The sequence below is a fragment of the Eumetopias jubatus genome, unplaced genomic scaffold (genome assembly GCF_037043125.1).
Source record: "Eumetopias jubatus isolate StellerSeaLion01/CBP00866 unplaced genomic scaffold, mEumJub1_p1.0 scaffold_3, whole genome shotgun sequence".
Lineage (NCBI taxonomy): Eukaryota > Metazoa > Chordata > Mammalia > Carnivora > Otariidae > Eumetopias > Eumetopias jubatus.
In genome coordinates, this window is record NW_028274809.1 from 60,007,216 (window position 1) to 60,032,686 (window position 25,471).

Consider the following 25,471-nt stretch of genomic DNA (forward strand, 5'->3'; position numbering starts at 1 on the left):
AATGTTCCTTAGAAATTCAAATGTGCAGAGCCCAGGTTGAGAGAGACTATTCCAAATTTTCTGGGATTGGGGTTGGTTCTGGAGGCAGGTTCCACCCACATAGGATCAGGTACTGACCTTATATGTTAACCATTTGTATCATAATGCAAGATTTTAAATTCTACTTAAAGTAGATTCATCTATGTTTGACCGTACCATCTGTTATTTTATTTAAATTTTTTCCTTAGAGTCTTTCAAGTATTCCAGTGTTTTATTACACACTGATAAGAGTTAAAAGAAAGGAAAAGAACACAAAGTAATTCCTACTGAAAGCAACCGTTATTTTATTCTTTAGGGTCAACTTTTTCACAAATTGTGATTATGATTTTTGGGCCCTTCTATGTAAGATATGATAAGTAATATCAGTACATAGACAAATGGCAGTGGATTTTATATTTAAAAGTACAAATAAATTAGCTATTGTGATGTCCAACCTTTTTTTTTTATTAAATATTAGTTATCACTTAAGTTCCACAAAAGTAAGAATCATGTCTGTGTTAACTTCTGTATCTCCATCTCCTTCCACAGACCTTGGCCTATAATGGGTACTGTAAGACTACTCTACAACTAATGAATGTGTAAATAAATTAATGAGTTATAAATAGCTTCACATAATGAGGAAACTCAAACTATGGCATGCTTATACTAAAAAATGTCTATGTCAAAGGAAAATAGTACTTAAGACACTCTCTCATTCTTACAGGTCATATGAAAGGTGTTGGGGAGGGGAGGACTGTAGTAATAGAGAACTTGGGGTTGTTCTTAGAGATGGTGAGGGGCAGGGGGAGAGAGAGAATCTTAAGCAGGCTCCACCCCGAGTGTGGAGACTGACACAGGGCTCGATCCCACTACCCTGAGATCATGACCTGAGTCGAAACCAAGAATCGAACACTTAACTGAGCCAGCCGGGCACCCCTTGTTTGTTTTTTATTGAGGTGCAGTTAACACATGGTGTTACATTAGTTACAGCTGTACAACATAGTAATCAGACAACTCTATATACTGTCGCATTCAACACCAGTATGGCGGCCATTTGTCACCATAAAATGCTGTTACATTATTGACTATATTCCCTCTGCTGTATCTTTCATCCCTGTGACTTATCCATTCCCAGACTGAAAGCCTGTCCCTCCCACTCCCCTTCACTGTTTTCTTGTTTCCTCTCCACACCCCTCTCCCCTCTGGCAACCACCAGATTGTTCTGTGTTTATGTGTCTGTTTCTACTTTGTTTGCTTTGTTTTTTTATATTCCACCTGTAAGTGAAATCATATGGTATCTGTCTTTATTTCACTTAGCATTATGCCCTCTAGTTCCATCCATGTTGTCACAAATGGCAATCTTTTTTATGGCTGCAGAATACTCCATAGAACATATATACCACATCTTCTTTATCCATTCATCTATCAATTATTAAACTACATCTGTCTCTTTCACAATGACAGGATCTTTTATCAAGATTTGAGAGAGAGAGAGAGAGAGAGCGCACGCATGGGGGTAAGGGCAGAGGGAGAGAGAATCTCAAGCAGACTGCCCGCTGAGCATGGAGCCTGACACGGGGCTGGATCTCATGACCATGAGCCAAAACCAAGAGTCGGACGCTCAACCGACTGAGCCACCCAGGCTCACCTCACAATAACAGAACACTCACATCTATCTACTGGTTATTGGTGAATTGAATACTTATGTGCTAAGCTCTGGATAATGAAGTACATGCTATCCGTGTAGGTTGAGACTTTGTGAACGTTCTAGAAGTATGAATAGTAAAATTTTATCTGACCTCTGCTAACATGGGTCTGTCGCTGCCCATTTCCATGGAGCAGTCGGACTGAGATGGCTTTGGGGAGAGGGCGAAGAGATGACAGAGGCCCTTAAGCCCTGCTGACTCTACAGAAACTGCACTTAACTCCTTCACTCCAGTGTCCTCATTAACCATTCCCTGGTTGGTTACGCACTGTGTGGCACGTGGTCCACCCTTGCACTGTGCTAGACTAGTTTTTTTCTGATTTCTGTCTTCTTAGAGGATTTTAACCATGAATCAATCCCTTTACAACTTTCCTTCTAGATGGGCCTGTTGGTTAACGCCTCTGCAGAGCTGGCCTCAGCCACCGGTACTCACTGCTTCCCCCATCCTAACAGCTGGGCCAGATGCCTTTCAGAGTCAGCAAAACCTGTTTTTTTAAAGGTACAAGAGGAAAAAAAACACTTACTTGCCATGTGACCATAAGCAAGAGCTACTGGAAGAACAGAGGCTATTGGCTTTTTTGTGGTAGCTGCTGTTTTGAAATCATTCTGAAGTTCATTTTCTTCATCTCTTTGAACCTTGTCTTTTCCTCAGTGGTTGAACCATGATTAGACCCTTTTGGTCTTAAGGAACTGCCTTTAACCACTTACTTTATGCTACCCCTCCCGGTCACAACTGTCATACATTCCTGTTTTCTCGGCCCTCAGGTTGTACTTCTGTGGAACCCAGCCACCTAGAATATTTCACTCTTTTCTTCCTTTAAAACAAAATCTATTAATCCCAATGTTTTCCCACATTGTCCTTTCATGGGGTAGTGTGCCAGAGATCAGTTCTCATTAAGATGTTTTCATTTAGGGTAGAAGGCTTGATCTTACCCTTACTTCCGTGGTCTGGACAATTTAAAGCGTTACCACGTACATCTACCCCATATTCCGAAATAGGCTCAGCCCCAAGGGCATGACCCATTGTGAGATTGGGGCAAGTAACAACATGTCAACGTTTGTAAATGGATCCAAGGATATTCCTATTTATCTACTACTGTCACTCCTGGGCATTCCTGCAGGATTTTTTTTAAGAGGGAGAGAAAGGGAAAGAATCACATAAAGCCATTGCCATGACGTCCAGCACAGGTCATTTATGCCCTAGCCAAGACACTTTGAATGATTATGGTGGTTACATATTATAGTCATTAATCTGGGTAGGTCCATGGGACTGTGAATAAAAGTTCATTCACACTGGTCTGTCATTAAAATACCCATCACATTTCTTTGAAGATCAGACTGGTTTTGCCACCCAAAGAACTAAGAAGACTAAGATTCACTATATAATACCTAGTAGAAAACCATTACTTAAGTTACTAGACAGATAAGACATTTTGCATTGGAAATTTATTCAGGATAGGGCATGCTATATTATCTGAGCTCTATATACATGCCTTATTTTCATTTATTAGATTGTGATAATCCAGCTAGAGAAAGCTCATAAAATTGCTTAAATCTAAACAAAATCCTTTGGTGAAGAAAATATTTTCAGGCCAGTCAGTTCTGCCAAATCAGTCCTTGGCGATAAATAATGTCACAGCAGAACTGCGCTCACATCCAAAATATCTTCTCAGAAGAAAGCAACTTTTCCATAAGAACTCTTACTCTTCACGCCATGGTATCATTGCTAAATGACATCTCCCAGTTTGTAGATATCTTGAATAAAACCATCTTTAAGATCATTTTCTTTTGACAACTGTGCAATAGAGCCCAAAGGGGGGGAAAAAACCCCTCAATCACAGAAAATATCAAAAACTTGAGTTTGGCTCCATAAAATAAAAAAAGCAATTCAGGTTTTTTATAATTTTAGAGTTTGTTTCACATACATAATGTGTTACTAAGCAATGAACACTTTCATAAAAAAATTTCACTTTTATACAAATATCCACAGGTATTTTCTAATCATAATTTTACAGTGCTAGTTAGTATTAAAATGTATCAAATGCAAACAGACCAGTGACTTGACTTGAGATGACGTTTTTAACAAACACCATTACATTCTTTGTTGTTGAACCAGCCCTCCACCTCCTCCCTCCCTTTTAGGACTTTTTTTTTTTTTTTAAACAGAGGTCTATAGACACTTTCAAAATATCAGCTGCTTGGCAACCTATAAAGCCAGTGCATTCGGTTACAAGTTACCTACCTAAGCAAGAAAGGGAGATTTCAACACTGGTATGACCTGTTTTAGAGAAATTTTTGTAAACAAAGTATCATTTGTAAGACTATCTTTGTGAATGAAAATTCCAAAGTACAATGAGAATAATGTCTTTAGTATCTTAAGGGCCTATGATTTCAGAAAAAAAAAAAAAAACCACGCTCTGAAGCAACAGTGGCACATACAGTTGTATTTTGTTCTGAAAGATTGAGATGCTGCTTATACTAGATCCAAACAAATTAGCACCTGTTTTCTGTTATTTCCCATATAACAACATTTTGAAGTAAATTTTTAAAAATTCAGATTTCCTATCTATTCAATGTCTCTTGAATGTGCAGAAATGTTTTCCTTCTCTGCCACTTAATTTTTACATTTAAAATGGTAGTTAGCACAGTCCCAAGTAATTTTGGGGAATATAGGGTAGGAGGAAACAAAGCAAAAACCAGAACACTGACTCACTGATTAAATGATTCCAATAGCATTTAAAAATGTAAAACCTATGATGTTCTGACTTCTGGTATCAGATACTCAGTAGACTCATGCTGGATCCATTTGGACCCACCAATAGGCACCAACCCTTTCTTTCAAGTCCTGGATGATACATTATTTGCAGCAGGGCCTACACTGTGCCAAAGTTCAACAAACCAACCCCTTATTTCCGAGAGTTCCTGAAAGTTACAGCACAAAATACGCAGGAGATCTCAGGGCTCTAGACTCAAAAATATGCACTGATAAGAATTAAACATCTTACGGTTAAATCCTATTTCTGAAACAGTCTGGGTCTGGAGGAGGGGGGTGAGGGCTGTCATGAAGGGAGATGTAATAACTTATAAAGGATTTTTTGTGTGTGCACTAAATTCAAACCACATTCTGATTGTTTAATCCAACTGGAAGGGTAAACTGGAGAATCTTTGGCCTGTCGATAACAAAATGGTTTGTAAAAAAGAAAAAAATAAATACCATATACAAGTAAGTATACCTAGCATTCAAGTCTGTTGCAGCCATGTGTTTTAGTGAACAGGAAGGGTGAGGCCAGGATGTTGTGTGATGTGAGGAGGATTCACACATCTGGGAAAAGACGGCAGGATGGCCACATCACCTATTGCACGTTTCACTTCAGAGAGCACTTGGCATTGAAATGCAGCCATCCCGACGGCCCGGGCCTAGGGGAAGAAGGGGTGCAGAGGCTGAGCTACGGAGGACGGCTGGCCCCGGCACGTGCCAGGCAGCCACACCAAAAACAAAGGCAACCCGGAAAGTTAAATGAAGGCAGTTAAAGCCAACTCCACTCCAACAGTCTTAAATGCGGCTGTGCCAGCCCAGGGAGCCTCAGGCTGCACGACAGCATCCACGGTGAAAGCTGTAAGTTCAGACCGTGCGTAGTCTGTCTGAAGGTAACATTCAGGTCTGGAGCGGGCTCGTAAGTCCACTTAGATTTCTGAGTTAGTGGGGGGAAAGCAGTTTGGGTACTGTGAAGCTTTTCTGGGCCCCTTTTAGGAGTAGCTTTCATTTTCATTCCACCTTGTGATCCACTGTTTTTTTTCAAGGTTATCGATGTATTTTTCATCTTTGATCTCCCGCTCTTCCTTCCGGATCCTCACAGCGTGGTAGCGGGGAACGCTATCGTCGTACCTAGTGCGTTTAAAGAATCCGCACTGACCGAGGGGAGAGAGAAGCAGAAACGAATTAAGTACCGCAAGAAAAGCAAGTGCCCAAAATGGGAACGTCTAAGCTTTATGTTCGGCTACGCCTACCTCTGGATGAAGGAAAAAAAACACATGGTTTCTTTTAAGAAGGAACTAGTAGGTTGAAAAGACACAACAGCCAGTGGGGATAAAAGAGAAGACAGCTGTGAAACTAGAAGAAAAGTCTGTTTTTCCATCTTATCTTGACATTTTGTAACAATGTAGTAAGCTAGCTCTTTACTAACAATTTCAGTTATGGGACAGTGCTTCCATTTTTTATAATCACAACACTGTATTAAAAAGATCTCATTTTCAGATTATTAGATCATTTTAATTTAAGAACAGTCTTTTTAAAGGCCACAAACGAAAGCTTATTTCATCATGCCTCTCTTCCACTAACAAAATGGAATCAAATCACCAATATTTTGCCAATTACTATTTGAATATGCCAGTGTTTAAACGAGTCAGTTTAAGAATCTCCTGTCCCCTGAGGCTAAGTACACATCTGTCATTAGCTACAAGGCAATTTACACTGCCTGGATTTCCTGTTGTGCTTCCAAATTAAGCTGCTTCACTAATAAATCACATAGCAACTATGTCCTATAATAAAATCCATCATGTACTGCAAAGAACTTGAGGAAAGTATCCCATAGAATTTCAGAGCAACCCTCATATTTTCTTTTGCAGAAGACATTTACACTTAAATTATTAATGAATATATATTTTATTCATTTTTTTAAAAATATTCAATCTGATCCAAAGATTTTGAGAACATATCAGGAAATTTTTTAATCAAATTGAATTTTTTAAATGAATAAAATATATGTTTCATGGACAAGATGTGTTTTTCATTTAAAAATGCAGCTAGGGGCAGGAGGAAGAGAAGATGCTTGGAATGAATGATCAACGTGTACCATGGAACAGGAACAGAACATGTATGTTGAATGAGCTGATAAAAATGGCACGGGGCAAAGTGAAATTAGATTCAGTCATCACTAAATCATTAGGAAAAACGGACCAAGAAGTTTTGTTCTAAGGCCATTTCCACACGGACTCCTTTGTTTTGTGCAAAAAAGCCAAAATACTATTACAAAATGTGGCTCTTCATTTAACAAAAGGAAATCAAGGGTGGTGTGTAGGGCTGAAATGGGAAGGCTGGGATTCACTGTGACAGTGCCGTGGAAAGGGGTTACAGGAGTGATTCCATCCTCTCGTGCCCACAGAAATCGGAAAAGGAATTACCACCAATTCCTGTTTCCATGGATTTACAAATAAGAGAAGCAAAACACAAACTTAAAAATCAACCGAGACCCAAAGTTGAATAAAATCTCTAGGAACATGAAACAAGGTCAAACTCCATTACAACATATTTGAAACCGTAACTGTCCAGAGCATTTTTATATTAGAATTTTGTATAATGAAGGTCACACTTTGGTAAAGAGCCATTTTCTGAAATTGGCCCTCATGTCCACTGGGTCAACAGTCATAGTTTGTTGTAATGGTCTTTGACCTGGAGTAGATATGCAGGAAAAGGAAGTTGCATGCTTAGCTAGCATAAAACAATTACTGAGCAACAAAAGCATTCCAAGCCTTCCCCCATCACTTTATAGCAAGATCAGAAAGGACAGTGAGAAAGCCGTCTCATCAAGAGAAACACAATGTTTCCAACATGCAACAGGTTAATTAGGCAGTCAACACAAGCTGCTATCTGTGGGAAATCCCAAAGTGGACAAGAAACCTGCAATGATTTCTTATTCATCTTTGAAATTCCAAATGGGATGCTATATACTGGGATTGACAACACATAGCAAACTGGGCTACTAGGGAGGTCTAATGCCTCCTTTCGTGTGTACAACGATTCCAATCATCTTTCTTGCTGTGGGTGATGTTTGACAACACAAAAATAACTCACCTGCAACAAAAGATTTTTTGTGCGTCTCTAAAAAAAACAAAACAAAACTGAGCTTTCAAGTGAAATAAAATAAATCCAAGCAAGGCAAGCCAGTGTGGACGTTTGGAAACATCTGTTAATGGGACACACACAGCAAGCTGTTGCTCTTAAAGTTAGCCACCACAACCATAGCAGGTCCCACAGCTAGCAATTAAAAAACATTGATCAATTACCAATTACAGAAGTAGATCAATACTATGCATCAGAAGTAAGCCTCTCTTTATCAGACGGCTGAGCATGGATCTCAGCCTTGTGATAGGTGGCATCATAATGATCTTTCTTATTTCTCTTGAAGAAACCACACTATAAGGAAGCAAGGTATTTAGTCAGTTTTACAGTTTTGTGTATAAGAGCTAAACAAAAGAAAAATCTCAGATTGTAACCCGTTTTCTAGTTATAGCTTGTTAGAGAGATCACTTATGGATCAGCCAAAACAACAGCCACCACACTATGTCATACTGTGACCGCAACCAAACCAACCTGATTACTGTGGGTCTCTGGTCAGATACTTATATGGATGACATTAATTAGCTAATTGATTTTTCTATCTGTAACCGAAATCCTGAGGACAAAAAAAAAAATCCTCCTAAAAGGAAAATTATGTACCCATCTGATTGAAGTTTTGGGTGGTTTCTTCATGCAGGAGAATATGAACTCTAAAATAGGCAAAAGATCGACTTCTGCAGTTTTTCTGCGACAAAGAAGTTTGCTAAGATTTACCACAAATCCAAATAAAATAGATACTGCATTTTTCTGCCTTTCACAGTAAGTTTTACAGAACTCCCACCGTCTACTTGAGGCCTTTGGGTTTGTGGGCAAATCACAATATAAATTCAAATACACCATCATGAAAGAACAATTGCTGTCGTTTTCCCAAATTCTGAACCACCAGGTAACCCTTAAGTGGTAGGAACCTATGCTCCTCAGGTTAGGTCACTCTAAATCAACACAGAGGTGTAATTCCACTTTTTACTATAATTTCCTTCATCCAAAGAGGGAGGACTTTTTCTATTTACTTGTTTGTAAGGCTGTGGAACTGCCCTTTGAAATATAGCTTGGTAAAATAAATCTGCCCTCCTGGAAAATTCTGTTTCCTAGTCTGGCAACTCAGTAAGGTAAAAATCTAGATCGGTTTTGTACATTATGGTAACTACTAACTACATGTGGGGATTCAAATTTAAAAATACCTTAGTTGCAACAGCCACATTCCAGATGCTCAGTAGCCACATGTGTCTCACTGGATAGTGCAGCTTCAGAAAATCTCCATTATCACAAAAAGTTTTACTGGGCAGCACTGATCCAAACCCTTAATCTTGATTATCTACTTGTGACTCCCTCCATTTAATACACAGTGAACACACCCAGCCAACTTTCAGTAACACATACTGATGAGTAAGGTTGGGTGAAGGAATGAACCAGGAACCAAGAGTCCTGGTCCTGCTTCCAGCTTGGCAACATTCTTAACATGCACAGTCATGAGCATCCTTGTTGGCAAAATGAAGGTGACTGGACCAGCCTGAAGAACTTTTCTCTCTACCTCTAAACAAAACTCTATGCAGTATCCTGGTATTTAAAGCAAGTAACATCCGAACGGCTCTGGTGGAAGTGGGGATATTGGCCCTCGCTGCACCACCTAGCTGAATCTTGGCACCTATACGGATATGCAGAACCCAATTTTAAAGGCCACTGAATTCGAGTCCTTTCTAGCCCTTAAGTTCTATGATTTTAATACATGAAACAAATAGTTTATTTTCAGAAAGAATATCAAAGTAATAAAAATGGTCTTCATGTAGGGGTTGTAGAGGTTGTCTGATTACTTTAGAGTTCACGTATGAGTTCTGGATACTTTAGAGCTACAAACATGAGCTCAAACCCATGAGATCATATAGTCCAATCCACTTACTAAAGAGCTAAAGCAAACGAGTGTCCCAGGGAGATGAAATGATTTGCCTAAAATTATAGAGCTTGGGTATCTTAACCCACTGCTATGTCTCACCCTCATTAGAGATCACCAATAAGACCTGCTCTGAAAAATACTGTCCTTGTCACCTCCTCCAGAAAGCACACACAAAGGCTGTCCTCAAATATCAAACTTCAGATTGAGTTTTTGATAACAAAATAATTTTCCGAGCATCTCCTATGGCTGGCTGCCTGTGCTGACCAGGGAAACCTACTGCCTGAAGTGAACCTCAGAGGTAGGACTGGCTAACAGCCAATGCAGGGAGGAGTCTTGGCATGAGCAGTCACCAAGCTCCAAATCACACATTTGGAGGACACCAGAAAATTATCTCAAACTGGCAAAAGGAAGTTACTTGGAAAAATAACACAAAAAAGAAATGTCCAATATTTGAAAGTGACAATATCCTGAATCCTTGTCAATTATACTCTTGGATCCAAAGGAAAGGATAAAGATGGTTTGATCTTAGGGACTGTTGGTAGAGGTTCATAATCATTTAATCCAAAATCCACTGGGCCAGACAGGTTTGGAAATCTAGAATTTTGGCATTTTAGAAAAGTAGTATGTTGCATACATAATGCCACTCTAATCAAAACATTAGTTTCACAGCAGAACCATTAAATAAAGGTTCTAGAACATAAATAGCTTCTCTTCACATGTTGTCAAGTTTTGCTGCCAAGTAAGTCATTATGAACTTTCAGCTTTCAGAGTATCCTGTAATTTGTAATTGTCGATAAGGGACTGTGAACCTCCACTGGTCACTTAGAATAATCCAAACTCTATGGGTCATAATCTTTGGCAACAAAAGTATGTATCCATCTCATTACACACATTTTTATAATGTAGACTGTTTACTGGCAGAAATCAAGGAGAAGATACTAATTTTATCTGCAGGACCAAATTCTAATGAAGAACATCATATTAAACCCAGACCTTCCTCATGTTTGAGAGAGGCAATGAGGATCCCTTGCAATGGAGTTATGAATTTCAAGCTTTTCTATTCCTAATCTAGCTGCAACTGTCACAAGCCCCAGTGGCTACCACGAACATTTCTTTATAGAAGTTGAAATTAACAGGGATACAAGTTCAGATTAATGTGATATCCAACAATTCGGCTTAGGTTCAGAATTTTAGATGAAGAAATTGCTAAAGTATTAACATTTTTTAAGTTATTTGCCAAACATGCTAAATTATGTGAAAAACACCAAAATTTACTTAAGAAACTCCTTATAATATACAAATAATATACTTTTAAATATCAGGTACTAGGTAGATATACAGGTGTTCATTGTAAAATTCTCAAGTTTGCTCTATTGGCAAAGTTTCATAATAAAATGGGAAAAGGGAAGCATTACAAAGGAATGTACAGACTGTCAGTGTAAATTCACTCTTTTTAAAAAACATGAAATGAAGTTTAGGTCATTAGAACTCAAATGCCAAATAGGACTTACCTTCCATAGTAAAAACACTAAGAGAGCAAGCATCAAAATCCCAGCGAGTATGGCCACTAGGACGACCCACCAAGGCACTCCTGAGTACTGAGCTGTGGTCTTTGAGGGAAACACAGTCACACGAATCTACAGGGCATAAAGGAAAGCACCATTGTAAGGGGGGTGAGAATACCAGGAGTTTATAGTTCTAATTCTGCTTCCAGACACATTTTGAGCAACGCAGCCTTGGATGAATGAGATGCCTTTTTGATGTGAGATCTTTTCCCAGAACCTGGAAAATGCTGGACTGTGTTTTGACAAAGTTATTTTTTTGATAACTCATCTTTTAAAAACTTTTGTTTTGAATCAAATTGTATAACAAAGCATCCTTTTTTTCATCTCCAAGTTTCAACAATCATCAATGCACATCTTGTTTCATCCGTATAACCAGGTATCTTGTTGAGAACGATCACCTTCCCTTTTCGTTTTAAGGGCCATTTTATGTACAATTAGCCTATATTCCTTACTTGGACTTTAAAGATGTGAAATATAAAAATAAGGATGGAGTTGCATTGCTGATACCATTTTAACTTTTCCTTAGGATGTCTAAAGACCCTCAATGCACAACAGAATTTCCTGAAATGGCCTGGCGCGTGTTCTTCGACAGTGTATTTGGACCAAGTAGACCCCTTCAGAGGTGGTTTTGAGCTGTAAACAGCAGCTGATGAGAAGCCTAAGCTCTAGACATTTGACAGTTAGCAAATACCAATTAAACAGAAGTAGTGTTTATTCAGAAATCTAAAAAGTCGCTTCTGGCAGTTTGTAACAACTTGGTTCTGTGCGTTTAGGACTCTCTCAAGTGGATTTCCGTGGTGCCAGGAGACTGTTTTTCACAGCTTGTAAAAGACCTGGTGATCGCTAGGAGTACGACTCCTTGAACAGATGAGGGAGCTTCCAGTTTGAAGTTTCTGATGTTTCTGACTTAAGAAAATGTAAAGTGAAGGGTAAACAAAAAGTCCGAGTCTTTAAGTTCTGAGAAGCGTTTTCAGTCAAGTACTCTCTATTAGTATTGAACCCCGGATGCTTCCTAAAAATGCTTCCATGTCTGTCTACACTGTGCTTCGATTTAAAAAAAAAAAAAAAAAAGTCTTCACTAAAATACTTCCCTTTCTGCTTATACTAGAAAACAGCTCCTCAACCTCATCTGACTTCAGAATATACTTTAAAGCAAGAGAACTGCTTTTCTTGGAACATTTAAGAGCAAAGAAGTCAGTTTTCAGCCTGCTATACCAACTCTTAACACCTTTATCAGCTACTGTGTTTCCTGTTATGCTCTCAGTGAGGTTTCGCTCAAACTGCCAGCCAGCCCCCCTCCCGGGGGGGTACCCCAAGGCTCACTTCCCCTCGCCTCCCTTCCCCCGACAGGCATACCAGCTTTAAGCTGGAAAAACCCTTTCTTGAGATTACTGGGGCTAACACAGGGGCATCCAGGAAGTGGGAAGAATGGTGAAAGACGAGGGATAAAATAGTGCACTCGATGTGACCAGTAAGCTTGCCTACTCTGAGCCAAAACAAAACAACTAATGAGCCTGTTCTATATCACTTAACTTTGCTTCCCTATCTCGCAGAGGGAAGCGTACAGTACGTCCTTGGGGGTAAGGTGAGAACCTGGAAGGGCCATCCTCATTTTCAAGAATAAGCTCTGATAAACCTGGAAGTGGAGAGTGGTCCATGGCAGGGGAATCAGCCTTATAATCAGATAGTGTACCAGAGCCTTTTAAATGGCTGATTAACAGAGGAAACCACTCCTATAAATGGCAGCAATCCAACAGTATGAGAGCTGAACAGGTAATTTTCTGATTTCGTGGGGGATGGTTGGGTTATAAGGTAATTAAAAGGGTTTTTTCCTTCCTTTTTAAAGCCAGGATTAGAATAAAAGCAAGAAGTTTTAATATGAAGACCAAAAGACAAGACTGAATTACCCCACTTCCTCTGCTTCTATCTCCAAAGAAAAATGATCTTCGGGCTGGAAAATGCAACAGATGAACCAAGATAAAGATAAAACTGAAACCCCCAATAAGTGAGGGAATAAAAAAGGAAAGCATCCTAACACGTGAATTAAGCTTAAATCTTTAGGCCCAGGAAAAGTACACTCTAAAATACTAAAGAAACCTGTATATAGGGCATCGGAGCTGTTGTCGCTCAGAAATCAGAGTCAAGAGAAGAGGTACCAGAAGACTAGAGGCAAGAAAACGTCTCTGTTTTCAAGACAAATGCACTCTAGATACAAGACATTAATCCATTCATGTATCTGCCAATTATTAAACCAAGGAGGATCACAGCAGAGATCCCAATTCCCATTAGCATGCCTGAGTTCTCCAAGCCCTAACATGTAATGCCCAAGATAAGCTCACTTTCATTTGTGACCCAGCCGCTAGACTGGGTACCAGCACCCCAGTTCCATCATCTTCCAGCCAACAAGAGCGCTTGATGAGGGCTTGTGAGCCCAACGTCGGGTCTCCCCTCCACATGCCCGCCAGTCCTATGACCCTGGGGGAGAGACAACCTTCCTTGGGTTGTTTTCTCCTCTGCATTTGAGATCTGGGGACTTAATGGGAAGCAAGTGTTACAGAGTTAAGAACAGGAGCCCTGAAACCAGACCGGTTTACAGGTTTCAATTCAGGACCCCACTGGCATCCCCTGCTGTGCCTGCTTCCTTTTTTGGAAAATGAGTACATCTACCTTGTCATTCTGAGGTTTAGAGGACTACAGATAATTAATGCATTATAAATGTCTGTCTCTTCCCTCTAAGTTGTGTGTTCTTTTCCCAGCTTTCAAAACTCAGTGATTCTCCAGGTTACTGGTTGCAAGTTTCAGAAAGCTATGGCTGTGCTTCCAGTCAGAGGGGCAGAAAAGGGCTTCTCAGGGAGGTTCTGTTCAGTTGATAGTCTCTTACGACGCCTTATTGGTAAGAGGCAGAAAGGTGGGCTGGACTAGCATGCAGAGATGATCTAAGGCCAGAGTGACCGGATGTCCTGGTGAGCCTGGGACAGTCCTGATTTATAACCCTTGTCCCAGCATCCTGCCCAGTTTAGCATCTGCCCCAAACATCTCTGGGTTTGGATGATAGATTTTAACAGCCAAGGATCACTGTATTCAGAAACCAGTGCTCAGGGAGGCTCACTGCACTTTCAGCTGGCTCAAAGGTCCGAAGCCAAAACTTCCATGGGCACATCAGTAGATCAGCTGGAGAATGGTAAGTCGGTCTTTTTCTCCATTCAGTCTCTTTTGCAAAACATTCTGGTCCATGACATGCAGGCATTGTATCTCAAGAGCATGACACAAGCCCCTGTGGGCTCCAGACCCCCACAAGGAACCCTCCCCAGTGTGCCCCCACAGCCACTGCGCCCCCAGTTCTGTTCAGTACTTTCCTCAGTTGCCTGGATGAGGACATAGAAGCTGTGCTTCTCGGCTTTGAGAAAGACAAAAGGGATAGAAAGCTAAGAGAGGGCAAATGATCAAGAGTCAGAATGACTTAGTGAACTGAAATGACAGACCACAAGCCAACCACCTAAAACATGAGGAGCTATTTAAAAGACATGCATTTAGATTTTTAAAAATTGCTCAAGGATGGGCTATGGGAGCTATAGCTTAACACCACATCCTGCTGAAAACACTTGGAAGTTGCAGCAGAACAGAATCACAAAACCAGTAGCTGCTGGAAGTACAAACGCAATCTTCTGTGTACACCGGAAAACCAAGTTTTAGTCTGACTGATAGCAGCATGGGGCCACGGTGTTGGCAGGTAAAGGCCTCACGGTGAGCCGAGTGAGGCAGATCACACATCTGCGCCCTGCCCATCCAGGAGTCACACTGCCGGACCCGGGCCAGCCCAGGAAGGAGAGGGCCTGGCCTGATGGGTAACTGAAGAGCTGGAGGCTCTGCTCTGAACAGAATGAGAGACCTGTCCAAGGGGCATGCCAGTTTCCTTCAGTTACTCCAAAGGCTGCTACATGGCTAAGAGAAAGGACTTATTTTGGGCTTGTTCCAAGGGGCATAACCAGGGACCGATTTTGTAAGATTCAACTCTGGATTCATATATATGTAAAGAGATCTTTTCTAGTAACTACAGCTGGCCACACATGCCATGAGCTACTCCATAAAGTGGTGGTTACCATCACTGGGGACACTCCGGCAGTGGCTACAGCACTGGGGAGAGTTGATGACCTGGGGTTTCTATCGAGGTGGGAGGTGCACCCATTCTTTCCCAAATCTACCATGTGCACTGCAGAACTAGACGATCCTAGATGTACTCCTTTCTCCAGTGATTCTATTAAAATACAGCTTGGAGTGGCAGCCCCTTAGAGCATCATCAGACTTCTCCTTGATGGGGGTCACGGGGTTGTGAGGGGGAGGACTGCCAAGGTAGCATGTCCTCAGGCTGCGGGCGTGCGGTGGAGAAGGAGTGATCGGCTCTGAACTCTGGGAAGGCGGAACAACCTCTCACCTGAGTGCCGGCGTTTGGCAGCTTGATGTTCTCGGCGGCGGCAGCTATGTCAATGGAAGCCCGTGTGAGAATATCCAAGTAGTTCATTTTGGAATATTCCTGTTTGGAGACAAAGTTAGCAAATGCGTTTAGGAAATGAGAAAGGTCCTAAGAGATAGCAAATTGACTTCCAGGGGACAGCCTCAAAGCAGAGCCGAACCTCTAGAAACGTGCTATTCCATAACCTCGAGCGCAGAACGACAGAGGCTTTGCTGTCCAGCCCTCGCAGCGGGCAGCTTATGTTCACGCAGTTCACGTTCGTGCTGCAGTTCTGGGGAGAAAAGGGTGGTAGTTAAAATCCAACAGTAACGGGCATCCTGCCACTGTCTGCCCAATACTCAGGCTGTTGAGAAATACTTACAAGAGTCTGATATTTTCTTTCAGCAAATAAAGAAAATTTTCTGCTATCATCTATCTGTTTTTCAGCGATTTCCCGTTTCCTTCTTGAGTTGTGAGACTCCTGAAAAGAAATTATATCCAAAATAGTTCTAACTTAATGTAATGGTCACTACTGCATAGACCTCACGAGCACTCCCTTCCAAATGATGCCAAGTTCACATAATCAACAGTATTTCCCCATCTCCTGTTACCAAAGGCACAGAAACAATTTAAGTGTAAAATCCACAAATGTTCCAATCTCATTGCAAGTTTATTGATTCAGGTAGTTTATTCCCACTCTGACTTTAAAACTCAGGTGAAGAGAAAGCGGGCTTTGTTCTTCTGTCTCCTCACCAAACTGAGCATCCCGAGATCAGGCAGCATATCCCATCTGTATATCCCCAGCACCCAGTTCGGTAACTAACACGTGATAAAAAGTCAGCACATCTTGAATAAATGACACCGACGAACGGAAAAAAGCAAAAGAATGAGTATGTGACTCATTCAAAGCAGAGTCCTGAAAACTAACCCACGTAAGTAGTTTTAAGATAGCATTTTCCTTAAGATAGGATTAAGAGTGCGGGCGCCTGGGTGGCTCAGTCGTTAAGCATCTGCCTTCGGCTCAGGCCATGGTCCCAGGGTCCTGGGATCGAGCCCCGCCTCGGGCTCCCTACTCCGCGGGAAGGCTGCTTCTCCCTCTCCCACTCCCCCTGCTTGTGTTCTCTCTCTCTCTCTCTCTCTCTCTCTCTCTCGCTGTGTCTGTCAAATAAATAAAATCTTTAAAAAAGAAAAAAGATAGGATTAAGAGTCATGGACCATCTTGTTTTTCAAAGTTGATGAACAGAGGATCCTTCCATAAGCTGCCAACTGTGAACTCTGAGCATACTGTCACCTCAGAACTTAAAAGAAACAGAGCAGCTCCCTTACTGTGATCTACTGAAAGTCAGCCCTCAACACAAGCATTTAAAAAGAAGAAGAAAAGAAACAGACATGTGATAACAAAGCAGATCATCACACTGGAGCATAAGTAATAAACCAGGAATGTCAGTGTGCAGCACAGAGTGGTTATGAGTACAGGCTTTGAAAACAGGCAGAGCTGAGCTTGAATGCAGAATCTGCCTCTTAACTGCTAAGTGCTTAAAATGTTAATCTCTCTAAATCTCAATTTTCTCATCTGTGAAATGGTAGGGATAAGCAAAATACCTCAAAGGACTATGAAGAGAACGAAATGAGAAAAAGCAAAATGCTTAGCACAGTGCCTGAGACACAATCAACACTTGATAAATATTAACTACGAAAAAAAATAAGGGGCGCCTGGGTGAGATCAGGCATCTGCCTTCGGCTCAGGTCATGGTCCCAGGGCCCTGGGATCGAGCCCCGCATTGGGCTCCCTGCTCAGCAGGAAGCCTGCTTCTCCCTCTCCCATTCCCCCTGCTTGTGTTCCCTCTCTCGATGTGTCGCTCTGTCAAATAAATAAAATCTTTTAAAAAAAAATAAGAATGAGGGGCACCTGGGTGGCTCAGTGGGTTAAGCGCCTGCCTTCGGCTCAGGTCATGGTCCCAGGGTCCTGGGATCGAGCCCGCATGGGGCTCCCTGCTCAGTGGGGCATCTGCTTCCCCCTCTCCCTCCATGTGCTTGCTCTCTCAAATAAATAAATCTTTAAAAAAAATAAATTAAGAATGAAAGCTTTGAAGGTCTCTTGCTAAAGTGCCAGTATCTTCTGTAATGAGTTTGGTTATATTGGGAGTGAACATTGGCCCACCCCAGAAGCACATCCCAGTCCTCTTTATAGGTCATACTGGGGCCTAAAACTCCAGAAAACGTCATTTCCTTCAACAAGCACTGAATCACCCTGACTGATGTGCCATAATGGTAGCCAATCAGCAGAAATCCTCAGCCTGACTTGGTTACTCAACTATAAGAGAAAATGTGACACCAAAGAAGTCAGCACACCACCATGTCACTTTCCTCAGGAAAGTAAGGATTTTCCCCACAAAAGTTCGCTTCCCTTATGTACACTATGAAGACAGAGGGTAAGTCAACATACCTTTAGGTTCAGGAAGTTTATTTCACTCCGTGGCTCACAGGTTATTTTTTCCAATCCTTTGGATTCTACTTTCACCAAATAAAGCAGCCATTTGCCATTGCTAATTTCTTTTGGCCACTGGATATTCAAGGTTGCTGTGCCAAGGTTTTTAAGAGGTTTACCCAAGTTAATTACCTGTTAGGAAATAATACGTATTATATCTCAGTGTAATTCTCTCAATATAAAATTAAGGAGCAGCTCCTGTGGGCAAGGGGTGGGGGAAGGAAATATCTGGCATAATCCTCCAATGAAAGTATAGGCTCCAAAAATGGACTACAGATAGACAGGGCCTCCACAATAGAGATGCATGCCTAGGAAAGGTAAAAGAGAAACGATTGCTCCTTCAACCCAGGAACTACTGTGTGCAAGAGAATCTGCAGCGTAGACACGCCACGCTCTCAACATGCTCTGGGAGGGTCACGGGGCTCTGTGAGTCGCTCTGTAGCCAGCCTGCCCGGCAGAGAAGTCTGGGCCACGGCAGTGCGCCAGCAGCCTGCTCCGGGGAAGCCCCACCTTATGCCAAAGTCAAGTTGCCCCTGTCTCCTACTACAAGGAGGCGCTTGGGGAGCAACTGAGAGCCTGAGTAAAACCGTTAATGACGTCCGTGAATCAGGAGTCCAAGCTGGAAACAGAGCAACTTCCTGCAGCAGAAGCCAAATGAGGAGTGAGGTAGAGGGGTGTGTGTGTGTGTGTGTGTGTGTGCGCAACTGAGAGCCTGAAGCTAAATGAGGAGTGAGGTAGAGGGGTGTGTGTGTGTGTGTGTGTGTGTGTGTGCGCGCGCAACTGAGAGCCTGAGTAAAACCGTTAATGACGTCCGTGAATCAGGAGTCCAAGCTGGAAACAGAGCAACTTCCTGCAGCAGAAGTCAAATGAGGAGTGAGGTAGAGGTGTGTGTGTGTGTGTGTGTGTGTGTGTGGAAACAGAGCAACTTCCTGCAGCAGAAGCCAAATGAGGAGGTAGAGGTGTGTGTGTGTGTGTGTGTGTGTGTGTGTGTGTGTGTGTGTGTGTGTGTGTGTGTGTGTGTGTGTGTCAGGACTGCCGTGGGCCCCAGAGACACCTCGTGTGTGTGTGTGTGTGTGTGTGTCTCAGGACTGCCGTGGGCCCCAGAGACACCTCTTGGGAGCCACACCTGCACAGGCATCCTCACTGCTGCCACCACTCCCTGTCACAGCTGTGTCTGCAATGCTGAGACACACAGAGCAGAACTCAGCCCCTCACCCTGCTGGAGTCAGGGGTGGGCACCTTCTTGCCATCTCAGACTTTCGCCTCCACCATGGCCACTGTGCTGTCTTGGCATGTTTGAGCCATGCAGATCCAAACCCACAGATGAGTTATGAGCCACCTCTGCACCATGCACTTATGTTCACCCAACTGGACTGAGAGTCACTGTGATTCTTGCTTAGAAATGCTTCAGAGCAAGCATGAGTGTTCTCACGGGCACTGGGCTTGTAAAACGTGAGGCAACATTAACCACACGCGCTATGTGAGAGGACCTCACAATGGAAGAAAAAAATCCTAACAGATTCTAAAGCCAGGTATCAATTACTTTGAGATTTGTGTTACAGACAGACTCGGGGCGGGGGGGATTCCTCTGTCTCTGCACCACTTATACATGAAAACTCTCTAACAAGAAAATGACCAAACTGAACTGGATTTTGAACAAAGTCCATGATTCGAGTGACAGTTGTGTTCTCCGTTCTGGAGGACAGAATTTTTATGGTAAGCCAGTATGTGCTTTAAACGTTGGTGAACTCACTTTTAACTGAGGATTTATCATGCTTATTAATATTTATTAATGTTGATATTACATATTAAAGTTACATACTCACATTTACTAAAATTATATTACATATATTACCATATATAGTATATGTTCGTTTTTGGTATATATAAAAGAACAACCGCTGCAACTCACCCTGAACTCATACTCTATTAAACTTCCCACCTCATCTTCAGATTTCATAGCTTGCTCACCAACAACTGTACCTCCAAAATACACCTGGGAAGGTTTAGCAACTCTGTTAAATTAAAAAACACCAGTTTTAGCGAGGATTGTAAATGGTTCTTTTAAACACTGATTTGTTATGCTAAACACAAACACTTACCCAGAGACTGATAAAAGCAGTTCAATAACCACTTTTGCTGTAGCTGTAATTGAAGCCAAATTATCTTGATTGCTTGTTCTGAAAAATGAAAAGGAAACAATAGGGTTTCATTTTAACAGTCTGTTTTCTCATTACAATTACACTTCTTTCATGAGTCAGAGCAGAGCCAATTCATTGACTGGCTGTGTTTTCATGAAATAATTCTGAATGGAAAGGTTGAAGTAAGTCTTACGTTTCCAACTTCAGATTAATATCCAGATCTGTGGTGTCAAAGGTGACCTCAGTTGTACTTAAAATCAAATAAAAAGTCACCTGCAAAATAGAAACAGACGTTAATACAGACCAAGCACGTCGACCCTGTAATGGCATGAAACGGCACGATGCAGTAGGTGAAGGCATCACCTACACTGGAATTTCTTTTGAAAGGATTTCCAAGCTCACAGTCCGCTTGCGAGCCGTTCTGATTGGCAACACAACTCAGCTGTTTCTCCTGTAACAGAAAAAAACGAGATCACCAGCCGCTCAGGGCCACCCAGGGCTGGGTGTTTGCCCCCAGCTGCTGTGAGACCACTTACAGGGAAAGCCCGCAGTTCTCTGTACGCCGAGTAAGTCAGAGTGTCGGGAAAAGTTGCCACGAGCTTCGCTTCATGAGCGTCATCTCCGTCTTTCGCAGGGTCCCTTGGATCCGAAGGGCTGTTGGTCACTGTTATTTCTAAAGCAATGTCCTTCTGGTCTTTTAGAACTAGTTCTGGTACACCTTTCTGACTATAACACACATACACATATATACATACACACACACACACACACACACACACACACACACCAAAACAAAACAAAAATGACAAAGAGCTCAGTACGTTTTCAGTAACCCACTACAAAGCCAGTCATTTTTGCTTGGAAGACAGAGCGATTCTTACACTGGTAAGTAAGAAAACTTGTCTTGATTTCCTTCTCGGGTACAAAATTTATATTCTAGTTTAAGGTTGCTGTTACATACATTGTCGTCTCCACATCCCTCTTTTAAGAAGTGCACCTGGAGGAAAACAAAACCATTGCTGATTTGGGTTTTTTTTTAATTTTTATTTTTTTAATTTACATTCAATTAACATATAATGTACTATTGGTTTCAGTGGTAGAGGTCAGTGATTCATCAGTCCTATGTAACATCCAGTGCTCATCACATCTCGCGCCCTCCTTAAGGTCTGATGGACCTTACCCCATCACCCCCTCCTCCCCCTCCAGCAACCCTCAGTTTGTTTCCTAAGATTAAGTGTCTTAGGGTTTGTCTCCCTCTCTGGTGAAAACAAAACCACTGTAATTCATGCCATTCGGGACCACAACAGTGACTGGCTGTTTCCATACAGCCTTTCCCTGTGCAACAGCTACCACAGCAGAAGCTTCAAACATGCTCTGCCCCGCATTCAGTGCCTTTAACAGAACCGTCCTGAACAGAGCTGTGCTGTAAGAACACTCTGGCCAGGCCACTGAGGTGTAGTCAAGAGCGTGAGCCCTGCAGCCACACAGGTCCACCTTCCAAACCTCGCTCTGCTACACACTTAGCCGTGGGGCTTTGGGCAAGTCACTTAACCTTTCAGAGTCCAAGTGTCACCACTGGTGATATGGGGATGCCACCAGCTGACTTCATAGGGATACTGTAAGAAGTACCAATAATAGTGATGATGCTCTGTCAGGGAGCCTCAGAACCAAGAGCCACAGAGTGGACGCTCCAGCACCAACTGGATTTTGACAGCAGGTGCACCAATACCAGATCAGGATGCCACAGGTCCCCAGCCTATTCTCATGTCTCAGCCACGCTGAACCCTAGCAAATAGGCCCCACCTCATAGGAGGCACAGAACAAGCCATATAATATGAATTGTCTTCCTAAGATTACATGGGCTACATTAGCCACTAAATGACTATTTCATGGCTAAGGAACTTTATATTCCTTGATTCAACATTCAGACTAACAAGTTTATTTTCTACATTTTAATGTTCTCAGTGGTAAAATGCAGTGTATTTTTCTTTCTAACAAATGGCCATAGGAGAAACTTGATGTGAGAATGAGTTCTGCCAATTATACTCTCAGTAAGTCTCAGTAAGGCCAAAAATTATTAAGAACAATACTCTCTGGCTCCAAATTGTATTCCATATATTCCTATATTTGTTGTCAATTTGGGAAACAAATCTCAAACAAACTTGGCATATATTAAAAAGCCTATTTGTAATACAAAGGAATGGACTTTAAAAAAGCAAATCACTAGTCCTCCTGCCTTCAAAGACATATGATGTAGCATAATAATATGGCGGAAGCTTTGGCAATACAAAAGTCAGGAAGACTTACATCTCTGTGAACTGTCTTGGGTTCATTTGAATTCAGAATGGGAAGAACCTCCGGAAGTGAGTTCACTCTCCTCCGCGTGTTTGGCTCTTGGATCTCTACTGAAGCAGTTATGGGAATGGGACGCAGTTTATCTCGGATATTTTCCTGAAAAGTATGCAGAGTGAAGCATGGTATCAATGCTACTGGGGAGCTCCAAACAATGCTTTCTTTTGTCCTGAATAAGACGTTGCTGGTGTAAGGTTCAGAGATCCACCTATGCCACCATAAAACCCAGCTGCTGTTCCCTCTACCAACCAACCTGACTGGTGGCGGGCCTCACCTGGAGCCAGAGGGTCTCCTCTATGCACTCCTTCTGCTTCTGCCTGGTCAGAGTTAGCTCTTTAGTATACTTGGCCTCAGACCCTTGGTTTCGAAAGTGAACTCTTGATGACAGCCCAGATTTCCTTCTCTCCTTTTCAGCCTCGAGTGTGCCCAAAATGGCTAGATAAAATAAACAAAATCCTATGAACTTTGAGGATATCCATGCACAGTTCAGCTGTAAGGACAGTGAGTTCCCTTTTACGTTATTCTGATTCCTTGTAGATTACTTTTCCCACTGCCCTTGTTACTGTTCACATTTCCTGGGAATGTACATTTTGACTGATTTATGGCATTTCAGGTCAAGCTGTCCTTTCCTGCCCACTGCTGTTAAGAGTTTGTGAAGTTAAATTTCCACTGGGCCACCTGGGGGAGCTCGAGAATCAGTTAGAAGCTCTGAGCAGCATCCAGGGATTTCTGGCTAAACTTCAGGAACTCTGAGCACTAAAGATAACGGGGAACCCAGCACTCCCAAAAGGCCTGCACTGACTCCCATTCAGTAGTCTGTTGCTTACGTGGCCCCATCCAGCAGCAGCTTCTCCTCAGGTCTGTTGGGCATTCAGAACCTCAAGCCCCAGCCAGACCTACTTAATCAGAATCTGCATTTGAACATGACCATCAGGTGGTTCTTAGACACATTAATGTTTAAGAAGCACTGATAAAGGATAGTTGTCTAAAATGGGAATAATACATATTAGAGATAGAGAAGTCTTTTGACAACAGGAAGAGACTTTTCATTTAAGAGAAATGAAAGGTAAAACACATTCCTTTTAGAGTCTAGAGGGCCCATTTGCCAGCTACTGTATCTCCCACACCAAAGTTTCCAACCTCCAAAGGCCTAGAAGGCACATCCTGTTCTTGATTACCTCTACTAATGGTGCTCAGAGGCAAGCCAGGATTTGGATGATCAAAATCTCATTTCTCGACTTCAGAATGCATTCTTTGCTGGTTTGCTGGATGTAGTTACTATGTTTCTTTATGGGATATTTAAATTACTCACATTCATTCATTACTAACCATGAGAAGGGGAAGCAAACCAAAGTGTGTATAGGGCCAGAGAAGGCAGCCTTGAGGAAAAAAATCTCCAGAAAACACAGAAAATGAACCACCCATGTTCTAATATGCATGTTGGAGTTGCGAAGAGGCCTCAAAGAGCATCTACTTTAATACCCTCCTCTTGAAGAAATGGAGGCCCACAGAGTAGGTGACTGGCCCAGGATCATACAGTGAGGGGCAGAGGCGGCGTCAGCTTCGAAGTCTCTGTCACAAATACACAAGACAACTGCTTTATAAAGCCTCTTAGATGTCCAGGTTTCCACTTCCTCCAGGCCTCTGCATGAGTCGCTCTCTTCCTCTGCCATGTGGACCCCGGCCCTCTCCACCTCCCCCTGGCTGCCTAACTCTGCTCCTCCTTCGGATATCAGTGTGGACATCACTTCCTCCGCGGGGACGTTCCTGATCTCTCCTGGGGGATCGGATGGTATTCCATTTCCCCACTCACTACCCTTGGCCACTTCGCTGTGACTGCTCCACTGCAAAGGCGTGGACGGGGACCACATCAGTCTGCCCGCCACTGTGTTCCCCGGCAACGGGACAACACCTGATGTAAGTATGATTTTAGAACTGAACGGAAGTGGGAGTGACCGGCACATCAACACACACACACACACCGGTGCACACAGAGACACGCACACAAACAATACGATGTTATTCTTATGCCAAAACAACAGCTACTGATACATGCAAGACCAAAATTTAGAGACACTGACAGTTTCAATAGTAATTTCTGCCAAATGGAATGTGCCTCCATTTTTGCCTTGTAGCCTTGACATCATCCATTTATCAATGACCTGTTAACTTCACAACGAACCAGATGAAGGCTCACATGCTGAGTGCCCCTCACGGCAAAAGCAGGGGGAGGGTGTGGGTGCATTAAAACCGTTTATCTACCAAGCCCACTCTAACCTTCCCTAACCCTCCAGACAGTTCACATCATCTTAAAATCCTTGCAGGCCACCTTTGCTGACCTTTTGAGGGGCAAGCCAAGTAGAATACTCATTAAGGCTCAATTATAAATATCTGCATGTATGGAACACCACATCTGAGGACCCCCGAGTTAAAACAGCCTCATCAAACAATAAGCTCACATTCTCAGACACTGGGAATGGATTTTAGATGGATTCACTTATGCAGCTTGGTGGAAGTTCTATTTGGTTTAGAATTTCCCAGTACTGTGGAACTACAGGCAAGGAAAAACAGGGTCCCTCTAAACGTCTTCAGAGAAGAAAGTTCTATCCATGATAGGCCATCAGTAAACACTCAGCTAACAGAGTCGTAAATAAACACTTCGTTAATGGCACAGTTACTGAACATGAAATTAACACACAGGGCATCAAATGCTGCATTAAAGCTAGAACAAAGTTTGTAATTTTATGAAAATGATTGGCGTGAGAGAAGACAAGGACAGCTCTGGTGAGGCTTCACATCTACAGTCAGAGTGGTGTGGGAAAATGACAGACTCAAAGAATAAAAACGTTTCCCCATTTCCTCTCCTCATCTAATCAAAGAATCACAATTTCTCCTTGTCTCTCTAGTCTACTCCAAACACAATGGTGAAACGCCTGTTATCCAAACAGGCAAGTGTAACGTATCG

General features: G+C 42.3%; 1 protein-coding gene and 1 long non-coding RNA gene across 3 annotated transcripts in view; one reads left to right on the forward strand and one right to left on the reverse strand.

Annotated features, from left to right (window-relative positions):
- LOC114225920 (uncharacterized) overlaps positions 1–8,472 on the forward strand; it is a 70,109-nt gene extending 61,637 nt beyond the window's left edge. The window contains exon 5 of the long non-coding RNA XR_003612642.2: positions 5,525–8,472. This is a non-coding gene — a long non-coding RNA (uncharacterized LOC114225920). The remainder of the gene's footprint in view (positions 1–5,524) is intronic.
- ITGA6 (integrin subunit alpha 6) overlaps positions 937–25,471 on the reverse strand; it is a 77,155-nt gene continuing 52,620 nt past the window's right edge. The window contains exons 12-26 of one of the 2 annotated variants that reach the window (XM_028125759.2): positions 22,781–22,941; positions 22,462–22,605; positions 21,036–21,151; positions 20,691–20,880; positions 20,522–20,605; positions 20,348–20,427; positions 20,116–20,193; positions 19,926–20,028; positions 17,972–18,145; positions 15,908–16,006; positions 15,707–15,817; positions 15,508–15,606; positions 11,022–11,147; positions 7,787–7,916; positions 5,498–5,632 (exon numbers count right to left, since the gene is read on the reverse strand). In XM_028125759.2, coding sequence (XP_027981560.2) covers positions 7,809–7,916; positions 11,022–11,147; positions 15,508–15,606; positions 15,707–15,817; positions 15,908–16,006; positions 17,972–18,145; positions 19,926–20,028; positions 20,116–20,193; positions 20,348–20,427; positions 20,522–20,605; positions 20,691–20,880; positions 21,036–21,151; positions 22,462–22,605; positions 22,781–22,941 — 1,673 coding nt within the window. In that variant the 3' untranslated portion in view covers positions 5,498–5,632; positions 7,787–7,808. Of the gene's footprint in view, positions 5,633–7,786; positions 7,917–11,021; positions 11,148–15,507; positions 15,607–15,706; positions 15,818–15,907; positions 16,007–17,971; positions 18,146–19,925; positions 20,029–20,115; positions 20,194–20,347; positions 20,428–20,521; positions 20,606–20,690; positions 20,881–21,035; positions 21,152–22,461; positions 22,606–22,780; positions 22,942–25,471 lie in introns of both variants that reach the window. The other variant, XM_028125752.2, reaches the window with a different exon arrangement.